Here is a 27,706-nt window from a genome sequence, read left to right on the forward strand (position 1 = left end):
AGGCCGCCTGTGATCTTGCAATATTGCTCCGATTTTTTTTTTTTTTAACCTCACCCCAGCCGGGGCGGCGGGGGAGGGAAAAGCGGGGGGCATTTTTCAGCAAGAGAAACATTTCGGTCCCTATAAATAAAGATCCATTTACTGGGGGGGAGGGAGGGAAAGGGTAGTGGAGGACCGGGGGAGGGGGGCGATCTTGCAATACATAAATAATTAAAGGAACCTGCTGCTGCTGGGGTTTGCCTCCTGCCGGGAAAGGGAGGCGGGTTTGAAGCGCTCCCGCATGTCTGGAGGGGGGCGAGCTTGTCTCAGACAGGTGATGGGCGTTTCGGCTGCGCTCCGGATTGACTCCTTGGGTTTCACTTTGGTCTGATCTAAGCAAATATGCAGAAGTACCGGCTGGTCTAGTCCTAAAGCCAAGAGGAGCGCGCGAGAGAGCAGCAGAAGCGGAGCTCCTCTAGCCAAGGGAACATACAAATCCCCCAAGCAAGCCCCCCCCCCACCTCAACGTGGACGAAGAGCCCCGAGCTGCACGCCTCACCCGTGTCTTTCCCCGAGGGATGGTACTGAATTTCCCAGCCACAGGAGCCGGGCTGGAGCTCCGACACAGCACCCTGACCTTTGATTCGTGCCCCCAGTGTCTTAGAACGCGATGAGGACCTGGGCTTGCATTTTGCTGATAGGGTTTTGCTACCTTCCCTTTGCGTTTCCTGAGGTAGGTGAGACTGGCTTCTTGCATTGTTAATTCCTAGGGCTCAGCAGCGGTGGTGGTGCGGGGTGTGTGTGTGGAAAGAGTGTTTAGAAGGTCGTTTGGGAGGGGGAAAGCTCCTAGTTTTAACCCGGGCCGGGGGAGATCGTTTGTTAGTTCCCTCCAGGGCATCTCTCAGTATTGCTGCCGGGGGAAGCGATTCACCGCGGTTGCTAGAATTTTGCAAAGGCAAAAACCAAGTTGCCATGTAGGGTGCAAATGGGTGAACGGAATGACCGTGCATTTTGCTCCAGGGCTGTTTGCTGGCTGCATGCTTTTTGGAAAAAAAATTGCATACCCACCCCGTTCCAGTTTGCGACACCCATCGGAACGCAAACGGCCTTGGGATTATTTGCAAAGAAATCCGTGCTCGGACCTGTTGTTGCATGGCAAGGAGCAGGAATTATAGCGCGGTTTCCTGCGAACAAGAAACTAGAATGAAACCGCTAATAAAATGACCGAGGAGCAGTTACTCTACTGGGTTCATATACACACACGATCTGGGTTTAAAACCGAAATCATTAAAACCTCTTCTCCCCTCTTCAGAGCTGAAGTTGTTCTTGTGCGGCCAAAAATGTAAAAATAAATATCCCTTTGCACCTATTTATTTGGAGCCCAATCAGGGAGAAGTGGGGTGTAGTCTGAGCTAAACCCATTCGTATGTGTGGGCAGTAGATTCCTATGGAGAGAGATCTAAGAGAAACATGATTTTCTGTCTCTCTGGGGATCATTACAGGTGGCCATTTGTAGGGGGAAATTTGAGGGAATTTGTAAGACAATTGAAACCCCACTTTGCCTCTCGCTAGCGGCACAAGGCACATGCCCACCCCAAAGCATCATACCTGGGGGGTTGTTATCATTAATTATTATTTTTGTAAGTTTCATTTTCGTTTATACGTACAGCGTGGGTACTTGTTCTAGGATACGTGATTTCTCTCTCCCTCCCGACAGACGTTGGGGGAAGCTGCTGACGCCCTGGGTTGGTGTGAGCTTATAACCAGCTTGAAAACTTTGTTTTATCCCCTTCCTGTGAGTTTCTGGGAGGTTTAAGGATCTCTCCACCTGGCAGAAACTTTAAACCAGCTCAAAGATGAAAGTGTTAAACAATTGCTCAGGGGTTTGGGTTTCAGAGTCGTGGCGCATTTCAACTTGATCTCTTCTGCTGGTGGTGATGGCTCTATGAAATCATAAACACCTAGGCACCCTCTCTCTCCCTGCCTGTGCACAACAGCGGGGCTATCAAGCGGTGGCGAACGCAGGACGACTCCAAACCCTGTGGAGGGGAGATTTTAAATGTCTCATCGAAACACGTCCTCGGACGCAAGGCGATGCCTAAAATGATTTACTTGGAAATGTTAAGCAAGGAGCCTGTTGAATAGAATTTCATGCGAAAAGCCCCATTCCACTTGCGTAGTGGGGTGCAGGGTAGAATCAGCTCAGAGCTTTCAGGGGCGTCCATAGGCACGCTCAGCCTGCAGTGCTCATGTACTCAGAGGTGATCCTGGAGCAGGAGGGGGAAGCAATGATTTGGTGTTTTGTCTGTTTGAAGGAAGCTGAAATCCCTCAGGAGCTAATCGAGAGGCTGGCTCACAGCGAAATCCACAGCATCCGCGATTTGCAGCGCCTCCTGGAGATTGATTCCGTAGGTAAATTAGTCTCTTTCCTTCCTTCCCTTTTTATTCCACTGTTCAGAGGGATGGCACCTGGGCCCACAGATCAGCACGTGTCTGTTTGTGAGGATGGCTTTAAAGAGACGGTTTCTGAATATTCCATTCCCTCCTTTCTAGCGCTGGGTGGGCCGACAGACCTAGCCCAAAGATCAGAATCCAAAGCAGGGAAACCAGAGGAGGAAGATGATGAGTCAGGCGTTTCTCCCCAATCCCAGCAGGGTTCTTAGGAAAGTCCAAGAACAGTTACCCCAGACAAGGATCCATTTCCAAACCAGGCTTATTTTGCATTTAAAAATGAAACCATCGAAAAGTGAGCAGACACCAAATAAACTTGGTGCACTTTTTTCTCTGTGTAATATTAATGTTAGTGACCTTTGTACTGTGAGACATCTTTATCAGCAAAAAAAAAAAAAAGAATTTCCATAATATTTATTGTTGTTATTCCACTGCACCGTTATCTTTAAACTACCGTGTGAGAGTCATTTAAAATATTTGCAACAATATTTATGAATGAAGTAATGTCTCTCCAAAATCTGGGGCTTATTGAAAGGAAAATAAACTGTCCATACTGATTTTAAACAGGAACCTTCCTATGGAGCTTACAGACACTCATTCAGAAGAGAATAGCAGGAGGTTATTTTCTGCACCATTAGGCTTGTGAGACTGTACACTTCACTAATGTTCTACACTGGAACAAATGATTGCAGTTTGGAATCAGATCTCAGAATCATTGCATTATTGAGTCAGAATCATTACATTGCAGTTGATGCACTTAGCTGTTGGTGGTTTCTTCCGTTAGTTTGTGAAAGAATAAAACAAACAGATGCATCCTCTATGAACCCAGGGTAAACCTCTACCTTTCTAAAAGCACAAACAAAAAGTCAATGAGTTGTTGCTTGCATTGGTATTGGGAGAGCTCCATTGAAACCGTATGGTATGCATTTTGGTAAAATATAGACTAGGCTCAATCCCCTTCATTCAATGTTGCAACATCTTTTTAAATGTTAACTTAATTGTCTTATTTTTTTTTAAAGTGAAGTAATAGTGAACAGAAATGTACCAGAAACATAGTTTACAGACATGGCTTTCCTTTTTCGTGATGCTGAGCAGTAACTGGTGTCCCATTAAACTGAAGTTTCAAATACTCATCTCCTTTCACATTGCTTTGCCATAATGGCTGATTACTAATACTGTTAAACACATTCTTTCTTCAAAAACCCTCTTATCCATCTTGATTTTGGGTTGATCTGAAATTTTTAGAGAGAAGTTCTGCTCTGATTGTCATTGGCATTAAATAAGCTTTCACAATAGGGACAAAATAAGGAATCCATATGTCCCCACCTAAAATTGTGCTTTATACCATTCAAGTGAATAAGGACCTAATGCTGATTCCATTGGAGTTAGTGAATATTTTAGCTCCCGAGGGAGATGCCTGAGCACTTTGGAATTTGAACAGATTTTTTATTTCCTGTGCCTTTGAGTCAATAACTGGTAGATACAAGACTATATTATTTTAAAATATGGCAGTGAATGGAGCAGAGCAGTGGAACTTATTCCAGGCTGTAATTACTTACCTAATTGCAAATATCAAGCAGAAACAGTACTGAAAAATTAAGAAGTTAACCATAAATGTGTTATTTCATTTTGCTGTTTTACTGCAAAGCATCAGTCAGAAAGCACCAGAAAAAACAGGAAATACAAATATTTTAATATTTGAACATGAAACATTAATATTTTAGGGCATGAACTTATAAAAATTCCAAGGATCCAGTCCTGCACCTTTATTTTTACTTATGTGAGTAGTCCTTATCCAAGCATTAAACTCTATTACTCTATTCTGACTAATGGTTTCAGGACTGGGCCCTGATGGAGGTAGGTAGGCATTTACAATCTTAGTTTATGCTTAAACACATCACTGGACCCAATCCTGCAGTCTTTTCTTTCATGAATAATCCTTAGACCCCAAGTATTATGATAGCTATACAAAATCAATTAAAATTGAATTCAGTGGGTATACTCTGGAGATAAAGGATTGCAGGATTGGGCATGTTTATTGTATGTGAGGTTAGCATGGGCTAGAAAGTTAGATGTCTGATGGTTAGCACTGCTAAGATAACATTTCACACAATACTCTTTCTTTTGGTTTAATATATTTGTTACTTAGAATAATAACTACATTTTAAAAGGGTTGGTTCAATTAAGATCTATGCAGCAGTTATGTTGGTGATTTTGCAGCATTTACTCTGATAAATTATGGATTGCACAAAAAATTCCCAAACCCAAAAAACTCAAAACTCCACGCAACCCATCCAATTATCACTTTCTCCCCCATTTTAGTGCGTAACCTTGCACATCCTTCCTCAAGTGACTAGCTCTATTAAACTCAATAGATCTTCTCAAATCAGTGAGAATTGCTCTTTTGGGCAAGGGTTTGCAGAATTAGGCTTTCATGTAGTAAATGTCTGACTTTCCTAAGAAATGTGTAGCTCAGTAATGGGCAGAGTCAGTGGAAATTGGAGAGAGAGAGGTCACTTTCTCTCTCACACTGTAAAACAAACACAGTATATGTTTTTCACAAGTAAGTCTTTTAAGTCAGAGTGGGCAGCTCTTCCTTGCATTCTGACAGATTTTGACTCGATCTTGTACTGCAAGGATGACTGATAACCCCTTCATAAAATTAGAAACCACACCCCCACACCATCTGGCATATTACTTAAAGCAAAACATTATCCAACACGGTGCTTATCAATGTTTTCAATAAAGAAAATCTGGGCCAAATTCTTCCTTGTTTGCCAGAAGCTGGGAATGGGTGACGGGATGGATCACTTGATGATCACCAGTTCTGTTCATTCCCTCTGAAACACCTGGCATTGGCCACTGTCAGAAGACAGGATACTGGACTAGATGGACCTTGGTCTGACGCAGTATGGCCGTTCTTATGTTTTTATGCTCTTATGGCCTGATCCTGCACTCCCTAGTCAGAGAAAACTACCACGGAAGGCAATAGGAGTTTTGTCTCAGTAAGGATCCCAGAAACAGGTCCCTGTGAAAGTTACACTGATGTAAATCCATTGAGTTCCACTGAGAGCAGAATCAAACCCTGGCTACTTAAAATATAAAGCATGCATGATCCCAGCTAGTAAATATCTCTAGCATTCAAGGTCCACAACTTTACTACTAATAGCTAAGAGAATAAATCACCAAAAAAGAGTCATTTCCTCTACTCTGTCTGCAAAATCTCTTTCGCTAGCAGTGTGGTTCTTACTATTCACACACTACCTTCTCCCTTCTGTCCTATGGGTGGTGGAGTTCATTTAATCATCTAGTAGATTTGCCTCCTGCCTCATCACTGCTTGGACTGAGATGAGAATCTCCCACAGAGGGAACAATAGTTTCCCTGTACTAGTGGATGATGTTGGAGCATCAACCAGGAAATTCTGGTGCTGCTACAATGCTAAATTCTAATGGTGTATTATAAAATAACACACACACACGGAAAAATTGGTATTATGTTAGTTCATTACATCACAAAGAGTCTAATTCATTAAAAGCTCCTGTTGACTTTAGCAATTTTTGGACCAAGCCCCAGTTTAAAAATGGACAAGGATGCAGATATTATCTTCTATTAGGCCATCTGAAAACAGTGAAGGAGGCAAGCTTTTGAGATATGTCTGTATTTTGCTCTCTTCTTCCTCCTCCCCTCCCGCGACATGATGTAGGGAATGTGGCTCTGGAAAGCTTAAATACTATAATGTTATTCTTTTTAGTTACTAAATTACAACTCTCCACAGAAAAATGCATCCTACATGTTACTATTTTAATTTCTTTTAGTAGATCAAAGTTTAAAACTTAGACAGTCTCTGAGTTTGGATATCACAAGGGCATATTTTAGACCGGATAGAAATATGATCAAACTGTCTGATTTTGCCTTGGGCTTTTGGGAGTAGGACTGATTTGTAAGAGAGACTGTATTTGTTATTGTACATTGTATTGAATTCTGAAAGAGAAACAATGAGAATTTCATAAGCTGATGATGATACCAGGAACCTTGGGCCTCCATTTCTTGTACACTCATCAAGATGATACTTGTTTAGCAGAATACAACTAAGCGCACCATTTGGGACTGTACCGTATGCACAAAAATTACATGTGAAAACAAGGATACCATACAGATATATAAGTATGTAACAGTTGCTTTAGTTTTAGGGCACTTTTCACATGCTTATTTAGAGAGTACAGTAATCACATTATTGGCAGTGTTATAAGAATGCTGAGATTTATGTATTAGCTACTCTGTGACATAGTGGAAAAATGCCAATCTGACAAAAAGAACAATTTCAACTACATTAAGGGACTGACCAGAGCTAATGGCTAGAATTTTTTTCTACCCATCATCAGAATGTTGTCAGTGCATCAGTGCATAAAAGATTAAAGAGAAATTATTTGATCAGCTGCCATGAAAACATTTGTTTTATTAAATGAACTACCCCATCTTAAAAGAGAGTGGCATTCATCTTGCTCAGCACAGCATCCTTAAAGTTGACTTAGCAACCAGTACTTTTCAACGTTTATAAATTGGGAATCATACTTTTTTTCTTACATTCACATTTCTCAACTCTCTGCTCTTAGGACCTAATCCTGCAAGGTGCTTAGCACCCACAGCTCCTCCTGACTTAATAGGGAGTTCAGGAAACTCTGCATTTCTGAGGCACTTGGTACCCTGCAGCTTCATTCTCTTGATCACTTCTATCTTAGGAAAAATTGACATAATTTCTGACACCATTCGTTCAGGAGCCCTTTAGTCAAATCGTGAGTTTATTTCTAGGCTTCAATAGTCAACAGGAGAGTTCTGTTCTGGATTGCTGAAACAGCGTTGTTTTAATCATTAAAATGGTAAAAATTCCTCTTCTTTCATTGATTTCAATGGAAGTTAGGAGCCTAAATACCTTTGTGGGCCCAGGTGCCAAGAGGGATACAATATAGGCTAACTGCTTTCAGTTACAATAACTCTTGCAGTAACCACATGCTCCACAATTCTGTTCATAAAAAGACACCAATGATTGAGTGAAAAAAAAGCATTTTGTACGTACGTTTCATAATGCATTTAGATTTCAGTGGAACTTGTTTCACAGTCAGCTGTGTTCGCAATAGGGTAGCTCTACTTTTTTTTGCTTTCAGGACTTGCACCCAGCTGGGCATATGGTTGTGAACCAATTGCATTTTATAGTGATACAGCAAGACACAGTATAAGCCAAGGGCCTTCTGCGCCTTACAAGTTATCTTAGAATAAGCACATCCAACATGTCATTTTACTTGTAACCTGATGGTAGCATAAGACTAAATGGAATTCTGAGTTGTGCAACTGCGGTCTCATAAACACGTGGTTTAACATAGTGGTTAGTTGATGAGATTACTTCCTGGATCTTACCTGATTCATAAAGCAATATAGTATGACTGAGTTATGCTAAATAGGAGCTTTGCCCAGTAAGGGACGGAGGATTGGAATCTGGTACTCAGGGCTGCTCCATAATTCATTTCTTTTTTCAGCAAGATGGCCGCTACCAGCAGGAGGCTAGGCTCAGGAGTATCAGTTTTACAGATAGCCTTTACTTTTTAAACCCTGTTTGCAGGTAAGCAGAGTGGCTTTGCACCCTGTGCAAGTCAGGCTCTTGTGCTAAGCAGAATGAATGCAGCTTGCTTTTGCATAGGGTGACCATATTTCCCCAAAGAGAAAATGGGACACCCCACTGGCCAGCCTGAGCCCGCCCCGCTGCCCACCCACTCGCAGGGCTGGCCTGAGGTTCCCCTCCCTGGGGCCATCTGAGGCCCCCTCCCGCCCACCTGGGACTGGCCTGAGGTCCCCCTCCCACCAAGGGCCGGCCCAAGTCCCCCCCCCCCCACAAGCCACTCTCCTTAGCCCTCCCTCCAGCGCAGGACTGGTGTTGCCACTCCCCCCCCTGCACCCCCCGTGTGTACTTCCACACCCCTGCTAAGGGTCACAACCCACTTTTTTTTTTTTTTTTTACAAAACTGTGTGTTTGTCGAGTTTGTTCTTGCCCACTGATGCTTAGTCAGTAAGAGCCAACAGGGCAAAGGCACAGTTTTGCCAAAAAAAGTCGGGATGGCTGGGAGAGGGCTTAAAAAAGGGACTGTCCTGGCCAAAATGGGACATATGGTTGCCCTGCTTTTGCACTATAGTTTCTTGCATCAAAGAGAGGGAGGTAGCCAGTGCTTAATGATCTCCCAGCATATGGGAAATCATTAAGGGTTTGGTCCTGAGAGGTGGTGAGTACTCGCAGACCCCACTGAGTAAAAAGAACATGCCAGATGCTCAGCTAGTGTAAATCAGCATAGCTTCACTCACCTAAGAGTGGAAGGATGGCCTAGTGGCATTGGGGTGGGACTTGGGAGACCTGGGTTCAGTTTCCAGCTCAGCTACCTACTTCCTATTACTGTAACGATACAAAACTGAGGTACAGGGTGGATTAAGTGACATATCCTAGGTGACCTTGGATACGTCACTTAATCCACCCCGTGCCCCAGTTTCCTTTCTGTAAAATGGGAGCAATATTTCCTTACCCTTCAAGGGTGTTGTGAGGCTAAAAGCCAGTAGTGATCGCGAGGTGTTCAGACACTCCTGTGATGAAGGCCACATACATACCTAGACAGATTGGGTTCAACGGCACTGTGCTGATTTACACCACCCCCACAGGATCATTCCCACTGTTTTAGGAAATGGGCAGGATTTGCCAACAGATGAGTGGAAGCGTTTGCTGGAGGCTACAATTGCATAGCCCACTTAGTTTGCTTTTTTCCACTTATAAGAAAAGAGGAATTACACACTTGAGGGCATGTGGTTCCTTCTAGGGTGCTGAAGGCACCTGGGCTCTGTCTTTATGTCTCACTATGCACCCGAGGCGTGCAATTATTTCACAGCCGCATGCTCTGTTGGGTGTGATTCCTTGGGTGTGTGTGCGTGGGGCGGGAAGGAGTCAGTTTATTTATAGAGCAGCCATGTGTGATCCATACTGTTAACATAGCTGAGTGTAAAACAGGTTCCACTAGAGTGGATACATTATGAAACATGCATATGAATGCACTGGAAGCAGAAAGGACTGCAGTGTTTAGAAGGCATACAAAGCTATAGAAAACAGGAGACCATTACATGCTGTTAGCAAGCAGAGAGTGTAATTGATTTTTTGTATGCTACCCACTTGTATTTTGTGTGCGTGTTACAGTTCTCCTTGAAGGCATTGGTGAAACTGATCCAACAGCCCATGATGTCACAGAGGGCATTCCAATAGGCAGATTACCACACATACGAGATGTGTTGGAATTTACTTACATTTCAGTCCGCATTTTGTTTATACCAGCAATGCAGTATGTGCTCATATCCTTCTGAAACCCACTGCATGTGACACGACCTGGACGGCTTCACTTCACAAAACCAAATAGCGGAGCTGTCATTTTATTGTTGTATATGATAAATGAAATGCCAAGTTTTCCATCTTTGCTTTTTCTCATGGCCCTTTAACCCATGTGGTAGGCTTATTTAGGGAACGAGACAAGCCTGGATGCAATCCCAGAGTCTGCAGTAGCTTCAGATGCCCCTCCAAAGGTTAGGATACTTCACAAGGGATTTGTTCTGCAACAGAGAGGCCAAAAGGAAACCCAAACTAGTTATTGCTTGTTCTTGAGTTAGCCAGACAAGAGAAAGTTTATAGTAACAGCATTCTTACTACAACACCATATTTTGTATTATGTAGACTCACACCACCAGAACTCCTGGAACGTCTTATAAGAGAACTTCAATCTGTGTATTAGCATCATGAAATATTGTTATTCTAATTTCTACACCTAGATCCAGTTAGAAAGTTTATTATACCTTTCACAGGAAAAATGCAACAGAATTAAAACAGAATTGCCCCTGTATCATACAACACAGAGAGTTTCTATATTTTTCCATAAAACAAATATTAGAGAGTTAAAAATGCACATGTTTATCTGAGAAATTCTGCATTAAGTTCTGCCCTTATGCCCCTGCAGTTTTATTGGCAGGAGTCTCACAGGATTGTATATTAAGGCAGGATTTGATCCTATATGTATGGCTGACGCATATTCTTATACATTAATAGTGGAGAATTAAAGTGACTGTCGTGCTTATGACACAGTTAAGGTCTGATATTGTGTTTTCTACTTTAGGATATGATGATGTTTCAGAAACAAACTTGAGATCTCATAGTATTCATTCTGCTAAACATGTTCAAGAGAATCACCCTGTACCCATTCGCAGAAAAAGAAGCATTGGTAAGAAACAACAAGCTGTTCGTGCTTAAAGAACAAAATCGTGGGGGGCTCCTTTGATTAGTCATGCAAGACACTTCATTGTGCAAAATAAAAAGTAGAAAGTAAAATGGTCTTTTCCTTTGAGTATGTCACTTTTCCAAAGTCAGTTGTTGCATCAGTCACCTTCTGCTGGGTAATCTATCCACAAGAGACAAGCATGAATAAATTCTTTACATTCACTGTCGTGTTGCAGCACGTTAAAAGGGAACCCTTAGTTGGAAAATGTGGTGATATTCAATGTATAATTCGTAGTGTGGGGAACAACTACTGCAATTTCCTTATTTTAAAAAAACATCAACAGTTGGTAGAGTTTTCAGGACAGAAGCTCTAGAAAAGGAAACAGCTTGACTCTTTAATTCAAAACCAGTTTATCCAAAAATTGAGAGCAAGACTGAAGTGCTATGACATTAATTCCCATCATTATACAAGGGACCAGGCATGTTTACAAGGCATTTTTCTAATAAGTATTAATGATGGTTTCAAACAAAAGCCTGGATATAAAATGAAATAGATGTTACTTGACTTCAAAATGGCATTTTTATGCAACACTTGTTACAAATGATTAGGTCTTACTGATTTACCATTTAATATATCTTTGGAAAACATGCATATTCTTATATGCTGTGGGCAATTCCTAATCAGTATATTTTAACTTTAGACTAAGATCTCATGAAACATACAGCAGAGCACACTGTTAGCATGGATTTGCACTGTGAATTGGCAACTGCAGACTCCTCACACTGAACGCCTCTAGAGAACAATGCTTCTAAAACCACCTGCTACACTTGGCACCTTATTCTGTAAGGTGCTGAATGCGTCCCATTTAAAGTCATGGGAATGGCAGTCTTAGCATTTTGTAGGAGCTGCCCGGTATCTTGCACTGTCAGGCCCTTAATTGGCCTAGTTAACAGCATTGTAGGGAGTGAGAAGCATCCTTCCTCTGCTGTGATATTTACCCACCCTATAGAGTTGTTTTTAAGTTTCCTCTGGGGGCTTGCCCATCGAAACGATCCTCTTCCCAAACCAAATCAAAGCAAATGTGATCCTAGGCTTTCAAGTTACAGGTTCAAACCAGATCACATTTTCTTCTCTTTATACTTCTATTGAGGATATTGAAGAGCATCCCAACTTCATCATACCCCAGCAGCTTAGCCTCTTTAACTGGACAGCAAAAAACAAGCTGCCTTCAAATAAATTGTCACCATTCAAATTTCCCCGTTGGGGCTGCCATAACAGAGATAAAGCATTCTTTGCCAGCCCATCTGGTCCTGGAGTCAAGAATGTCACTTCTTCAGTAGTCCTAGTTCTTATCATCCCAGGCTGCAAGAGATCTCAGGTTTGTGGATCTTGGATTGTTCATATGTCAGCTAAATGCACTGTGACTAAGCTGTCACCGAGCAATATCTCACAACATTGCTTTATTGCACAGCAAACATTATACAGCTAACCCTCAAATGCCTGAAACTTTTGTTTGTAAACTGGTCTTTCAGCAGCAGAAAGTTGCTGTAGATTGAGACCTGGTAAAATAATTTGCACAGCTGAACATAGTATTATAGGTTTCAGAGTAGCAGCCGTGTTAGTCTGTATTCGCAAAAAGAAAAGGAGGACTTGTGGCACCTTAGAGACACTTTTGGTCATGGTTTCGCCTTGTTAAAAATATCAAGCCATGCGTCATTATCCCAGCTTCATTCAGAAATAAGGACTGCTGCCATTTTTATGACCGCTTGGTGTTAAGACCACTGCAGAACTGAAAGTTGGAGAAGGTTGTGTCATAAACTAAGGGATGGTGCATGGTGTAGCAATTACAGAAGCAGATTGTGTGCAGTTTATTAAATGTGCTTTGTATGTGTGAAATATACATAGATGCACATTACGGCCCTTATCCTGGAAAACAGCAAAGCTTCCACTGACTTCTATGGTTCAGGACCAGTCCCTATCCAGCTATCTGACCAGGAACTAGTACAACAGTGAGAGTTTCAGACGGTGTCCTTGCCTGCTGTCACCTTTCAGACAGTCTGTGCCTCCCATTTATTTGTGCGCGCTCTGAGCTGCACTGGGACGTGGGCGGTGGAAGGCCGTCGTCTCGTGAGCTGGGTGTTTGGAGCCACTCAGTCTTCACTCTGGGGTAGCATGCACAATTGAACGGGAGGCAAGCAGTATCAGCTTATCCAAGCCCAGCACAAAGGCTTTTCGTTAAGGTCAGCAATAGGAGCATAGAGCACCTGTCGCAAAAGCCTGGGTGGGGATCACTCTCTTAAGCACGTAGTGGCGTAAGCATGTATGCTCTAAAGCGAGAACAGCTGTTCACCTGGAAGTCTGGGTTCTTCTGTTTGCAGAGGAAGCCATTCCTGCCGTCTGCAAAACAAGAACTGTTATTTACGAGATACCTCGGAGTCAGATCGATCCCACGTCTGCCAATTTCCTGATATGGCCACCGTGTGTGGAGGTCAAACGTTGTACTGGCTGTTGCAATACCAGCAGCATGAAATGCCAGCCATCACGGATACATCACAGAAGTGTCAAGGTGAGCAAATTCTGGTTGTAGGGCTATTACTGTAAGAGTTTGGGAGCTTCAGACATTCTTGTGTGCATCCTGTTTAGCATCTACCTTTACCACCCTCACCCTAGCAAAGTCAGTTTGATATCTTGCTCCCTTGTAAGTGAGCAGATGCCTTTCATAAAATATGATTAGTGGAAAATGTTATTTTTGGATTTGATTTTCATGGATTCCTTTCATTTTCCTTTATATCTAAAAAAAAAAAAAAATAGTTTTGATTGTGTCTTTCCCACGATCTCTCCCAGAACAGATCTTGAATTTAAAAGATAGAATGACTCGAGGGGCGTTGGACTGCAAAACCCACTGCACAGAATTACATTTCTTTAATTAAATATTGTGCAGCCTAAATTGGGCTTTTATATGTGACAATATAACACTTTTGATCTGAAAAAATGTCTTCCAAGTTATTGTATCCCTGGGGTTAAGAGACTCAAGGCTTCATGCTATATTTATTCATTAAGCAAAATCCATTTCTCCCTGCCACAGGCTTCTGGTAAATATTACATGAAGTGGATGGTATTTCTTGTATTTTGCTCTCATTTAGATCAGTGCAATTCAGCAGTTACTCTGCTGAAGTCAACGGAGTTGCACCAGCATGAGTGAGAATCACATTTCAGAATCACATTTCATTAACCTCTGGGCCCCATGCGTGACTGAAAATTCGAAGGTCAAAATTCTATTTTTTAAAAACTCAAATATGGATTTGCCTGGTAGGATTTAAGGAGTGCAGCAGACACTGTGGTTTACTGAGTAATTATAAGAGGTGCTTCTAACACATTTATTTGGTCATTGCGTATTCCAAGTACAAAGCGCGACATCCCAACCAATGATGAATTATCTGAACCCCCGAAAAAGTGTCTGAGTTTTTTAATGGGCGAGGAAAATTTTCACACTCTGATAAGCTGGAAAACATCTGAACAGATTTTTTCAGTCTTTCCAAAAATAGTTATACTTTTCACTTACATGCCATCATTCCTTTGTGGATCTTGATACACTTTGCAAATATAATTAAAAAAATACAAAATAAATAAGTCAGGGACAACTCGATTAACTGCTGGGCTGAGAACAAAGTGGAGAAGTCTAAGCCCCAAAGTGAAAGCCACTTAAAATAGAGACCTAGAATGAAAGTGCCTCCCTACCTGTGACCATCATGTCACTGGTGAATGTAGTGCTAGCACCTTTGGGCCCAGTCCTGCTCCCATTGAGTTCTCTGGGCCAGATTCTATGGTTAATATGCAAACATGGTGCAAAGAGGTGAAAATCAAGCTGCAAATGCCGAGCAGAGAATTTCCTTGGCTGATGAGAATTTCTGCTGGTGCATCTGTACCACAACCCAGTCTCCACCCCTCCATCTCCCACTGAACTGTAGGGGGCAGGGAGTGAGCAAGCCACAGCAATCCCCCACTGGCGTAGGATGTATTAAGGAACGTAAGCCAGTGATAGAGTTTAAAACTTAGGCAGCAGCTTTAAGTTATGCCAGTGCTGGGCCTGTCATCTCCCCACCATTACTGCGCCAAGGAATCTGTCTCACTGTCTCACACGGTTCAGTGATGCACATGGGTCCCCTTCAGGATTACATTAATTTTATTAAAAGTTACCCTATCAGGCAAGATGATTTTATGGCAGCATTAATAAGGTGACACCAATGATATCGAGTACACATCGGCCAGTTCTTCAGAAAATTCCAAGGCAAGTCCCCTGCTCCAAACAGTAATTAAGAAGCAAGAAGGACAAGAGGTCAAATAGAAACAGGATGCTCATTGTCGAGGTTGCCCACTGACCCCACAGTCTCATCAGAAATCTCTGAACAGAATCTGTATTTGTATCCTCCAGAGTTGGCTTCTCTCGTAGGCTTTGATATAATTAATTGTTTGGTGAGCCTTTTGGAAATCCTGTATTTAGAGCTCAGGGGGTGTGCATGCCATTATCTAGCAAAGCCCTGCATGAGGGTCCCAGGAAAGGTAGGAGTTGTTTTGGGGGGGCTTGTCTGGGTTATTCCTGGAATGCAGTTGAGAGCTCTCTTGTTTTTTCCATGATGTCAGACTGGATAAAAGCGCTCTTTTGATTAGGACTGAAAGGGCTTTCCTCCTTCCCCTTTCATTGACAAGGTGGTGAGATCATAGCATGCCTAGTCACACTGCAAAAATGTCCACCCAGAAAGGTCAGTGAGTGGGTTTGCAGACGTATTATCTCACAGGCCAAAGCAAAGGAGGTTTCTTTATGCTCTTGTGGACAAAGTTATCATTTATCAATTAGTCAGAGTGTTAGGGCTGGAATGCGAGGGCTTAATGCAGGTGCATTGAAGGTGGGTGCAGGCATTAGGGTCATTCCTCTCCTAGGACTTGAGCCTAAGGCCACTGAGATCAATGGAAAGACTCCCATAGACTTCAGTGAGCTTTGGATTAGACCCCGTGTACACCAGGCAGGGGGCTGCTGCTGGGGAGCCAAGCAGTGCTCTGGGCCAGCAGTGCTGGCCTCCCACAAAGGGGCATGGGGACAGGGGTGCTTTGACCTTTCTCCACTTCCGCATGAGCCAGTGGACTTGGCTGGCATTAATACAGCCGGGCACAGGCTGCATCCTTTCAGAGGGTGATGGAACTCACAGTCCAGGATATGCTCCTTTTGGAACTCCCTCTGCCTTCAGGCCCCTCTGAAATCTCCCTACCTCCAAATGCAGCCAATAGTTTTAATAGTCACAGCGTGATCCTTTATTCTTAGCTTGAAAACAAGCCATCTGATACTATGGAATCTCTTTCCTCGCTGAGCAATCAACAAAAAGTAGTCTCTGAGAAGTGGAACTGCTGCATGGCAGCACAGAGAGCACCTATGTCCGATGTATCTCCCTTTCCCCACGGGAATATGTTTTAAACAGTCTATTCATAAATAGCATGAAAGAACGCCTGTTTGATTGAAATGAAATGCCTGTTTTAAAGTCACTCTCCCTTGTTGACCCTCAGGTGCATATAAGCACAAGTTCTGTTGCTTGTATTTTTATGCTAACATACTCGAGGATTCAGTAATTGGACCAGACTTGAAGTGTTTGCCGTTTCTTTTATTGAACCTCTGAATATCTTTTCTGACCCGGCTACTGAAAAGTCTGAACCACGGTGCAAAAGCAAATTGCTTGGTCCTGCAGAATTTTGACTTTGGGAATTCCTCTGTGATTAGCACATGGCAAGGAATCCAGTCGCTCCCTAGTGCCAGCTGGTGGAGTGTGATTTTTTTTTTAATGTCACTTGTGGAAGCATTTTCTTTAACTGTGCCTGTTGCTGCAACAAAACTCAATTCATAATGCTTAGAGGTTTCATTGGTTTTATATTTGTTCCAGAAATATGTCAGGTAGATGAAGTTTTAACCAACCCAAGGACCTGGAATATCCCTTTGTTTGGCATTTCCTGAAGTTTACTTAACTGGGTCAGCCCAATAGCAGTCATGAAAAAACCCACATCTTTCCATTCAACAGATCTGCTGGTTTGTTCCTAGCCAAGACAGCCGATGTGAACATTATGGAGCAAATCCTGTTCCCAATGCCAATCCGAGTAGCTGAGCTGGGTGCTAGGGATCTCTGCAGGAACAGCAGGGAGCAATCTTCCTTTCCAATCTGTGGAGCAATAGCAGAAGGGCTCCATCCACTCTTCTTATCCGCTGCCTCAGGTGTAATAGCTCTGATGGATTTGGAGCTGCTCTGCATTAATTTATGAATGTTGCACATTGACCTGGTTAATGGGATGTTTACTGTATGGAGGTGCTGGTGTAATTCAATAGGGGGCTGTTGGGAAAGACAAGCAGGAAGGGAAAGAGTAGCCCAAGATAAGCCACTTCTCAGCAGACAAACACTTGAGAGTCATTCAGAGACAGTGCCAGGGCAGGAAAGGGCAGATATGCAAGAGATCAAAAGAACTCTCGCTCGTTTAAAAAGGAACACTTCCTCAAGAGAAAGAGGTGGTTGTTCAGGAGAACCAGACTGAGATGCATGGACCTGATGGGGGTATCTTCCTTCGTGACCGTCAAGGGATGATAAGCCTTTCGGTAAGACAAACAAGCAGATAGAGTGTTTCTTGTTATAAAATTTTTTTTCTTGAAATGTCTTGTTCTTTCTGTTAAAAGAAACAATACTTTGGTTTTAAGAAGACTGTCTGATCCCTGGATATCACTAGACTCCTGAAGGAAAGAACCGCGGGTATCCAAGTTCAGTTAGACCTGCTGAGTAAGAATGGTTGATCCACAGAGTGCTGTAGCCCAGAGCCTGGTGTAAGAGAGGGAGAACTGCAGAATTCTACTCCGCCATGGGTTAAGGTCTGCAGACTGGGAGACATGACAGATATGTGTTGCTTGGTGCACTACTGGAAGTGTTCAGATAATTTGGTGATGAGTGCAGTATAAGAACGAGTAGAGTAGAGTAGAGAGCAGATGCATTCAGTGAGACCAGAAAGAAAACAGAGGTGCAGATAGCCCTGTAACTGTGACAATAGCCTCTACAGTCTTTGTATCCCCCATCACATGCAGGGGTCAGTGGCTGGTGAGTCCCTGCAGCAGTAAATCCAGCAACCCTACACCCAAAGAACCCTCATGGCTCCCTTATCTGGCCTCCTCTACACTGTAAAATGGAACTGTAGTGGTTCCTCTACCAGCAAGGCCTTCTGGACTAATTATGCGTATCCTGGTAGGTGGTCCATGAGGTCACACATGTATGGTTTAGGGGCCATGGACATCTAGGTAGCAAGAATCTATCTGTAACAAAGCATTTCTTGAGGACTGTAGTGGATTCTTATCTCTTCAGTGTCCCTGCCAGTGTCCAGGGCCAGGCCGTAGTTTCCCTCTGAGGTAGGTTTAGTGCTTTCAGTCAAAACAAAAGTCCTCCCCTTCCAGGGCAACCACATGAATCCAAAGCAAAATGATACAAAATGGTCCTCTGGTCCTCCCCAGGTTCAACAATCCTCATTCCTGAGGCAAAGCTAATCAGATTCTCTGTCCTCACTGCACTAAGTATACTCTTTTCCTGTGACTCAGAGCTAAATGGCTCCTTCCTTGGTCCACAGCTCTCTTCCCATTCATGTAGGGGAGTGAAAAAGGGACTTCCTCCTACTCTTTCTGGAAGCACCAGTCTGAGCCCCTAATTGTGTAGCCAAAATCAGGCCTCAATCCCTCACCAATACTGTTTTGCCTTATACTTTGTCCTTCATGTGCTTTATCACTACCCTGGGTTTCTTTCACTAGGCCTCCTCCTAGGTCCTAGCCACAGCCTCTTCCAGGCTGTTTCCTCTGCTCTCTTGGTGAAGAGCCACACATCGAGTCTGATCTCTCCCCAGTTTCTCCTCTTCTGAGGGAAAGCTGCTCCTTAAATTCCCTGTTGCTTCTTCCCATCATGTCTTGCTGCATCGTACAATTTCCAGTGTCCCTCTGGGGACTACATCTTTCAGTATTCTCTTGTTTTGTGCTGAAATGGGACCAGGCAATACTTGATCTTTAACTTCCCTTTAAGAGCAATTGCAAACCCCATAACAGGTAGTGTTATAATAGTTCTTGTTCCATAAAACACAATTGTGCAGTGACTTTTTGACCTATTATAGGCAAATGCACCTTGCCTCAGCTGTGGTTTGACTCCAGCTGACTTCTTTGTGTCTAGTTAAAACGCAACAGACCTCTGTCTTCGTTCTTTAACTTGACACCTCAGTTGCAATTTTTAGAATTGCCCAGGTTGATAGAGCTTCATTCCATCATACCATTGCTAATCCACTTCTGAGCTAGAGCAAACTGATGCCTTTGTTAGTCATTTCATTTCTGAAAAGCATCCTAATGCAGGATTTTATTTCATGTCTGGTATGTTAAACAGGGACCATCCAAGTGGGTTTTGTTGTTGTTGAGTGTTATAGTAAAAGTCATCTCCCATGCTGAGAGGTTTCTTGTAAGTTCTTGTACAGAATTAATTTTGTTATTATGCTGGTGGAGTTCTCAGGGTTTCCATGCCCAGAGTCCTGCCTTTTTCCTCTGCTTTGAGTCTCTGATTTCCATGAGACTCTGCATTGCAGCCTGCCTGGGAAAACTCATTGCCATTCCTTATGTATCACTGTTGAACAATTTGAAACATTGCCTTCCCCTTGGGGCTGAGGATACCATCAAGTGTTCCCACCAGACCAGATATTTTTATCTGAGCAACATAACTTTCCCCTATGCTCCCTTCCCCTCTTCCCTTCACTCCCTCCCCTCTCCTTCCTCATACACATAGGAATGTGGAATAGAGACCACAGAGGTACAAAACATAGACCCTAACCTTTATATGATGGTACAATTATTTAAATGTAATATTAGGAGGAAATTAAAAAGAAACACAAATGGAACTTGTCTCCCCATTGTTTTTATAAGTAATATTTTTGGTGGATTGTGTTGTTGTTGAAGGTTTTTGGTTTTGTTGCATTAGAGAAAGATGAAGGAAGCCCATGTTGAAATCAGTGGCTTGCTGAAGACTAACCATTTCAAAGTAATGGGTAGAACACAATAGTGTGTAGTTATCCTTCTCTTGCAAGCAACAAGATAGGGACAAAAAGAATGCTAACCTAGAGTTGGATCCTGTGATGTCAAAATAGCCATGGTGTTTTACATCAGCTGAGAATCTGGCCCAGAGCCTAATGTTTTAGCTTAGCATTAATTATAGATCCCATGGTGGCAGCAGGTGTTATGAGACAACACAGATTTATGAATTTAATTGTATTTGATGTTGCTTTAACTTGAGAAATTGAATGTTTACAGCACTTTATAAATCTTCAATCTTAACTTTCGTTGCCTGAAGGAGAAAGAGGAGCCTGGGGGCTGCTTTTTTGTTTGTTTTAATTTACAATGCACTTCAGTAAAAACCGTAGCTTTTAATTGCTCAATGTGAAGTAGGTTATCAGAGTCTCTAAGTATCTCCTCCTACATCTTCCAGTGCATGTAGTAGAAAAGTAAGGAGTGGAAGGTGTGTATATGTAGTTATCTCAATTTGGAAAAAAATAGAGATGGTCTAAAATAAAGTTAGATTACAGTTTTAGTTGCAAGTAATTTTTGATGATGCTGGTTAATTCCAACAATTGGAATATGCATGGCAGATATCAAAGCCATTTCATAATTTCTGGGTCTCTTTCTAGGTCTCTGGTTATGGAGGTCTTAATCGCTGTTTGTTATTGTGAATTTTCAGGATTAGTTATCCTTTGATGCCGGATGACTCAAATGTACCATACACTTTCAAATCTTTGCATTCAAAGCCTTGCTAGAGTTATACTCTGATAGATGAGCCTGAAACATATTGCTGTGACCCATTGTTGACCCTTCAGCAGAGCATTCTGACATGTTAGAACCAGCTCTAAATCTTTTTGTATGGAAATCTGACAGCCTCAGAAAATGTCTTTAATGTGGACATTTTAACTACTGCATCTGTCCGTGCAGAACTATTGTTTGTTGGGCAAATGCAAATAGGCTCCAGATCTTGTTGACAAAAGGGCGCCGTGACTGAAATGTAGGTTTGAAATCTTGGCTCTGTTGAAGTCAGTGGCAAAACTCCCACTGATTTTAACGGGGCCCAGTATTTCACTCTAGGCTCTGGGTACTCTCATTCAGTTGTCCATTGGTCATGTGTGTCCAGAAAGCTAAAGGATGGTTTCTGACAGCTGGGAAGTATAATTTCCCCGCCCTCCCCATGTTATGAGAAGGATTTGCCACTTTTGGAAGGACAGAGGGTCAATGTTTTCTCAGTGCTAAGATCAAGGAGCATTAAAACCCCCAACAAACAAATCAATACACAGTTAGCAAAAGGGTCTAGTAAAAATTGTGGACACTGACCATTTTTTAACAACCCTGCCTATTTTAATGATACACCGATTGACTGGTGCTATGTCCTCAGAGCACCACATGTGTGTCAATCATCTCAGTGTGCAAGGGATCAGAGGTCCAGTCTCTCGATTTCTCTCTGTCTCTAATTTGTATAAAATAATACAGTATCCGCACTATTAGGTTTCATTGCTGTCCATGACAGCCCATCTTTACAGCCCCCTACTGTCAAATGGGAGGCACATTTTGGATGTCTCCCTAGTGCCAAGCAGGACTGCAAAGCAGCTAGAAGATTCCCCTTTGGGTGTGGTTCTTTCCTCAGCACAAGGCCCTGTCTATAATGGTTTCACTCAGGTTTAATCTCAGTGGTGGTTGCACAGGGCTCTAAGAAGGTTAGGCTGGCCAGCGTGAATGGGGCCAGTGCAAGTTAGAGCAAGGTTTAAAATCTGTGTTCTATCTTCGCTCTCTTCCAGAGCTAGAATATGGTCCATGCTAGCCCACCAAACTGTGTTAGAACCTGTTTGTACTGTATTTAAGCATATTTGCTGGGCCTGGAATGTACCTGGAACCTAAATACTAGTGAAATATGTGCTCAGTATATCTGAAGAGGTAACATTTCCATACAGTAGAGAGAGAACATCAAGCAAGATGGATGTGTCTCAGCAAAGACTTTAAAAAAAAAAGCTGTTAATCTCCTTTTCATTTTCTTCCTAGTTCTCCTTTAAAGGTAAGTGAGCTCTCATTTACCTGGAGATTGCCCAGAGTTGCTGCAAGAAGCTTGCAGGACAGAGAGGGGGTGTCCCTTGTGAGATTTGGAGCTAGGTTCTCAAAACAGCACTGGTGCTTTCCATGTCTTCGCTGTTTGCCTTAGTCTTAAAAACAACAGGTAGTTCAACATAACCCTGGTGAAATGTTGTAGAGAGAAAAATATATTCAAATCTGTAAATTCAGCAGACAAATGCAGATTTGAGACTGAATATGAAACTTTACCTTGACTTAGAAAAATCCTGAAATATAGAATTGCTCAAACCCCATGAATGGGAAATCAAACTCTTGGAGAAAAAAAACCTGGTCTGTTTGGAACTGCTGAATTTGTATAAAGGATGTGTCATGAAATAAGTGTGTGATGTATGTGATGCTCTACCAGGATAGAGGTGGTTTATATAGATATGTAACCACCTGTCTTAAATCCTGTTATGCATTAATGTGTCTAAGTACAAACACCATTCTTTTTTTTAGGTGGCAAAAGTGGAGTATGTTAGAAAAAAGCCAAAATTAAAAGAAGTTCTGGTGAGGTTAGAAGAGCATATGGAATGCACCTGCACACCATCAAATTCTAATTCAGATTATCGAGAAGAGGAGACTGGTATGTCATCCTTTTATTTTTGTACATGTACTTTTATCAGATGGGAACTTATATTTGTAGTAAAGAATATGGACCCAACCCTGCTCCCATTGACCTCACTGAGAACCCCTCTGGTTTGAAGGCGTGAAATTAGAACAGGATTTGGGTTGTATATAAAAATTTGGATTCAAAGTTGAAATTGTAGCAGTTTTCTTTAGTGCAGCCTTTAAATTAAACGTAAACTGCATAACATAAAGATCTTGCCTAACTGATTTGAAGGTTATGCTATTTGTATCTTGCTGGTAAATTCTATCAAGTAACGACTCTTCTGAGGTAGAGTTAAGGCTGACAATTCTCTTTACTAAAGGGAAAACCAGGTTTGAAACGAATAGAACATTTTATTTAAAAAGAATTTAAATGTTCAAAAGTAAGGAATTTTGGAATTAAGTTTCCTACTGCAGCCTTTATTCAGTTTTCATTTCTCTACCCATCTTTGCAGAGATTGTTGCCAGTTGTCACATTAAACTTATGCCTGGCTTGTTGAGAATATGAATTACAGAAAAAAGGGGGATTTATGATAGCCCAGGTTCTCTCCTGTACCCAGATCCACTGATCTCAGGGGCTAGGAGGCATTCAGGAAGCTGGGTACGGAGCAAGCTGCCCAGGCCTTGGCCCAACCCTGGTGTAAGTCAGAGCAGCCTAGCAGTTTACTTTCAGTTATGCCAGATCACTGGGCACCCTAAAGGGTCATACACCAGTTTTAGACTCGGTGGAGTGCTGGTGCCCCCAGGGATGAGGCAGGCAGTGTAGCAGCTGGCGATGGTTGATAATGTATAGGGAGGACAGGTACAGGTAGATCTTTGGCCTATCTGTGGCAGGGTTTTTTTTCCTGCAGACTGTAGTAGGAACATTCATGGGGTTATTGTGTGATGTCTTGCCTATATCAGGAGATAAAGTAGTGTTTTCTGTTGCTGAAAAAATAGTTGGTCTGATAAACCATTAGGTGATTCCAGTTTGGTGCCTGTGTAACTCCATTGCAGTCAACCAGAACACAAGATGTTATAATCTCTAGCTGTAAATGGGAGGATGATCTGGTGAGGGATCAAGTCTTAATTCCATATGGATTAGGGGGCCTGATCCAAAGCCTACTGAAATCAGTGGAAAGACTTCCACTGACTTCAGTGGGTTTGGGATCAGGCCTTAGCTGGTTAGCTAGTTTATAAATTTGTCTGTAGAGTTTTGGCAGGGAGAGTGTATTTCTGGACTCCATGTTAGGAAGGGATTGGACAACAATAAACAGAGGGACGGGTCGTCTCTAGGTAGCAGCTAGCAGATAGCCAGGATTACGGGTGAAAGCTAAGGTTGATCCAGGACCCGTAATTTCCTTACTCTTGAACATTTTATTGTTATTATTTAACTGTAACTCTGCCCCACCTCCCATGAAATATATTTGCGGCCACAATTCTCTGTCTGAAAGTCTTTTGTCTGACAGTTTCGTTGGTGTGGGTTTGGGGGTTTTCCATTATTATTATTATTATTATTATTTCAATTTCTCCTGGCGGCGTCTTGCTGTGGAACATTTTGGTCAATAAGCTCTGCGTGTGCCCATGGATACTATAACTGCCCCAGGGACTCTGACAGTGCTGGGGGCGTATCTCTGCCATGAGGGATTTTTCAGAGGTTGTACTCCTATTGATTACAAAAGGCCTGATTCTCCCCTCACTTCCACCATATAACTCCATTGTGCCAGATCCTCAGCTAGTGCAGATCAACTCCCCTGGTATCAATGGAACTGGCAGTTTACACCAGCTGAGGATGTGGCCCACTGACTTCAGTAGATTTTCTGCTGATTTATACTGGTGTTAGGAACAGGAGAATCAGGCCCAAAGGGTCTGAAACTTTTATAAGGAAAGTAGAACGGGTGAAACTTGCCTGCTTTGGGATTTCTGACAAATAGGAAACTTGCTAAGGTTCCCCAGACCAGGCCTGAGTTTTAGGCAAGTTTCTTGCTGCTATCTCCTTCCCCCGATGACACACCTTTGCCTAGGAGGTCCAGGCTTCCCATTTCCCCTTTATATTTTTATTCTGGAGTGTAGAAGTGGGCAGCCCATTGGCCTGATGTCACTGAGATGGGAAAGCAACTGGCTGGATATTTTTGGTGCTGGCTTTAATTTGCCTCAGTTTTCCAGCAGAGGTTACAATTTCTGTCAGATGCCTGGCTGAGATTGTAACTTGGGTGAGAGAACCTGCCGGAGGTTACCATGTCCTGCAGACACCTGGTGTAAATTTTAACGTCTTCAGAGGACCTCTTACTAGCGCAGGGACTTAGCAAATGCAAGGCTCATGAGCTGCAGGTTTATATTTATTGGACTCAGAAGCTCATGTCAGAAGAATTTACCTAGCTGTTTGTCTTACAAGAGCTTTCAGGTTCTCTTGACATGCTTTGCTTTACATATAACCTCCTATAGGCCTCTCGGGGAAGTTATAATATACATGGAGAGCTGAAAAATGCACTGGCTGTCATTAAGCACCCACAGGTGAATCAAGCTGGATGATTTTAGTCCAAGCTAGTTTGTGTTAAGACTGGACCAAAACATTTAGGAAAAATTGGTGGCTTTTCATATTTTTGTAAATTGTTCTCTGTTTCATACATGCAAAATCTTATCTAATCAACCTCAACTTTCCAAAATGTTTATTGTGGACAACGACTAAGCAGTTGAATTTTCAAGATGAAAAGCTTGTGTGTATGTGAGAGAAATAGGATGTCAGTTCAGAATCAGGCTTCTGAAGGAAGTGATCACAATGGCAGAAGACAATGATTCACATCCATAGTTATAGGTGAGAAAATGTTACGGGTGGCAAGTTTAAAATAACTAAACTACAGGGATGGAAGGCAAATATTGAATACAATATGCTAACAGTAGTTACAAGGCAGATCTGTCACCACCAACACCATCTTGGGTTACTGGAGCTTTGCTTTTATATAATTACTCTACCTATGCAAACATTAATTTCAAAATCAGAAGTTATAAAGAAATACCTGTAATGCAAAAGATTATGAGTATTCTGTGAGCAATAACAACTTGAGTATTTATTACTTCATTTTCAACAAAATGCATTATCTTAGGGCTTTTTACCAGCCTGCCCTTATGTTAACAGGAAGGCCTAGGGAAACAGGTAAAAAACGGAAACGAAAAAGGTTAAAACCAACATAAAAACTACTGGAACTATTTGCTTATCAGGTAGGACCTATATGCTGAACACCCTAATGGCACAAGTAATGGAAAACGTAATCAAATATCATCACTCCAGCTTAATCACTGTTCAAAATCTTGACACTTGCTACCTCAAGGCTGCAAAGAGATTAGATGTGATTGGCTTTGATAATTCTACCTGCTTGGTATTTTCCCTTTAAGCTACACATCACCATAAGCATCTTACATTCTTCAGCTACTTCCTCCTTTTGCATTTTATTTATTGAGGGTGCTAATATTTAAGCTTCTCGGAAATCTCAAGTTCCATTTCCTCTGCTTTTTGTTTCATTATTATTGATTTCTGAAGCCTAAGCATCCCATGATAATGCATGAATGAATTGCCAGGTTACAAATGGTTTATGTTCCAAGCCGTCGGCTGTGAAAGCATTCAGTACGTATGGTAAATTTTATTACATGCATGACCATCAAACATTCTTTGGCCTGAACTGGGGACTGATTAAATATGCATCTGAAATTATCGGAATCACTGCATAATTTACAAAACAAGAGGACACCTGTTCTTCTGTAACAAGGCCCTGTATCAGAAAGCTAAGAACCTTCATTGGTCTGGGGGCTTTCAGAGGAAGAATAGGATCCAAAAATAGGATGGCATCAAAATTTATAAGGTTTGCATTGTAGGAAAAAAAACAAAACAAGAAACCCCTCAATACAAAAGAGTGGCTTGATCAGCATATTAGTGAAGTTTGATGTGACAGTAAAATTTCCAAATTAAATATGGATTTTGTATTTCTAAAATATCTGAAGTAATATGAGCTGCAACAGTTGCAGATGATTCTAGTGTTCTGAGTGGGATTTAATTTGAATTTGTAGCAAATGTATCTAATTGCTGAATGATGGGGTATTTAATAATTCAAGCACTTTTTTTTTTTTTTTTTTTGCACATAAACTCCCAATGTCAGATTTCATTTCTATGGCTGTATCTTTTTGAAAGAATGCTAAACTTGATATCCTGTTTCAGATTAACAGGTATTTATTGGGAGTAGTATGATAGAAGCAAAGATTTTGTAAAATTCAACTTTAAAAGTCAGCATGTAAACTCAATCAAAACAGCATTTAGAACTTCTTGTCCCAGGTTAGTGAATTTCATGCAGAATAGTTTTTTTTAAAGACATCTAAGAGGAAAGGTCCCTGTGATTCTAATCATGGAGTTATTATATCTTTTTTCTCTCCTGCAGATGTAAGGTGAAATAAGCTAGAAAAAAAAAGAACTTCTCTCTGGGACATGGATGTACATGGTTTGTTACATTCCTGAACCTACTATGTATGGTGCTTTATTGACTGTATACTTTATTTGTTCTCCTATGTGAAAAAAACTGGCTGAAAAGAACACTTAATGAGAACAAAGAGACAATGTACATTTGTTTAATGTGACATCAAAGCAAGTATTGTAGCACTCTGTGAAACAATAGGAAGCTTCCCTGTCCAAAAAACCCATGAAACAACAAAACAAACAAAGAAAATAAAAAGACAGTTGAATGAATGGAGGATACCAAAAGTACAAAACAAAAATAGAAGAAGAAGAAGAAGAAAAAGACAAAACTCTTAAGTGAATAGTGGATTTCTGTCAGAGCAGTCAACGGTGCTTTATGTCAAGAAATGTGCCTGTGTTCTTGATGAAGATGGATGGACACAAATATACGTCAGGCACAAAAAAGCAGGAATGTATCAAATGCCACGCAAACACTATAGAAACAATACATCCTTGCTCGGTGGTGTTTTAAAGTCTATACAAAAAAAGAATACCTTCTGGGGAGCCTTAAATGGATTTTTTTTTACACCATAAAGTGATTATTAAGCTTTCTTTTTACTCTTTGCCTAGCTTTTTATTATCTCTTGGACTACATTTATCAATAACACATATAGAAGACTGGTGTAACAGTAAGCAGAACACAAACATTATGGTATTTCTCCTAGTGGGATGCGAACTAATGAGATATATTAAAATAAAAATGGTATACCTATGCATAA

General features: G+C 41.8%; 1 protein-coding gene across 6 annotated transcripts; it reads left to right on the plus strand.

Annotated features, from left to right (window-relative positions):
• The first annotated feature begins 208 nt into the window (after window positions 1-208).
• PDGFA (platelet derived growth factor subunit A) lies at window positions 209-27,706 on the plus strand. 6 transcript variants are annotated; one of them, XR_012161118.1, is made up of 8 exons: window positions 209-712; window positions 2,295-2,391; window positions 10,618-10,722; window positions 13,098-13,285; window positions 22,358-22,484; window positions 25,623-25,705; window positions 26,697-26,810; window positions 26,914-27,706. XR_012161118.1 is itself a non-coding variant. In XM_073362096.1 (7 exons), exons 1-6 carry the CDS (start codon window positions 650-652, stop codon window positions 25,676-25,678), a joined length of 636 nt encoding a protein of 211 aa, XP_073218197.1. In that variant the 5' UTR covers window positions 209-649; the 3' UTR covers window positions 25,679-25,705; window positions 26,914-27,706. The 6 variants fall into 6 exon arrangements, 2 of the variants coding, with proteins under 2 accessions (XP_073218197.1, XP_073218198.1); XR_012161119.1 differs by lacking the exon at window positions 25,623-25,705; XR_012161120.1 differs by lacking the exon at window positions 10,618-10,722.

This window comes from Lepidochelys kempii, chromosome 10, assembly GCF_965140265.1.
Source record: "Lepidochelys kempii isolate rLepKem1 chromosome 10, rLepKem1.hap2, whole genome shotgun sequence".
Lineage (NCBI taxonomy): Eukaryota > Metazoa > Chordata > Testudines > Cheloniidae > Lepidochelys > Lepidochelys kempii.

Coding starts and splice junctions, on each gene's coding strand:
- PDGFA (XM_073362096.1), top strand. CDS start 650: ATGAGGACCTGGGCTTGCATTTTGCTGATAGGGTTTTGCTACCTTCCC. Junction 2,392..10,617: donor CCTGGAGATTGATTCCGTAG/GTAAATTAGTCT, acceptor TTTCTACTTTAG/GATATGATGATGTTTCAGAA. Junction 10,723..13,097: donor TCGCAGAAAAAGAAGCATTG/GTAAGAAACAAC, acceptor TTCTGTTTGCAG/AGGAAGCCATTCCTGCCGTC.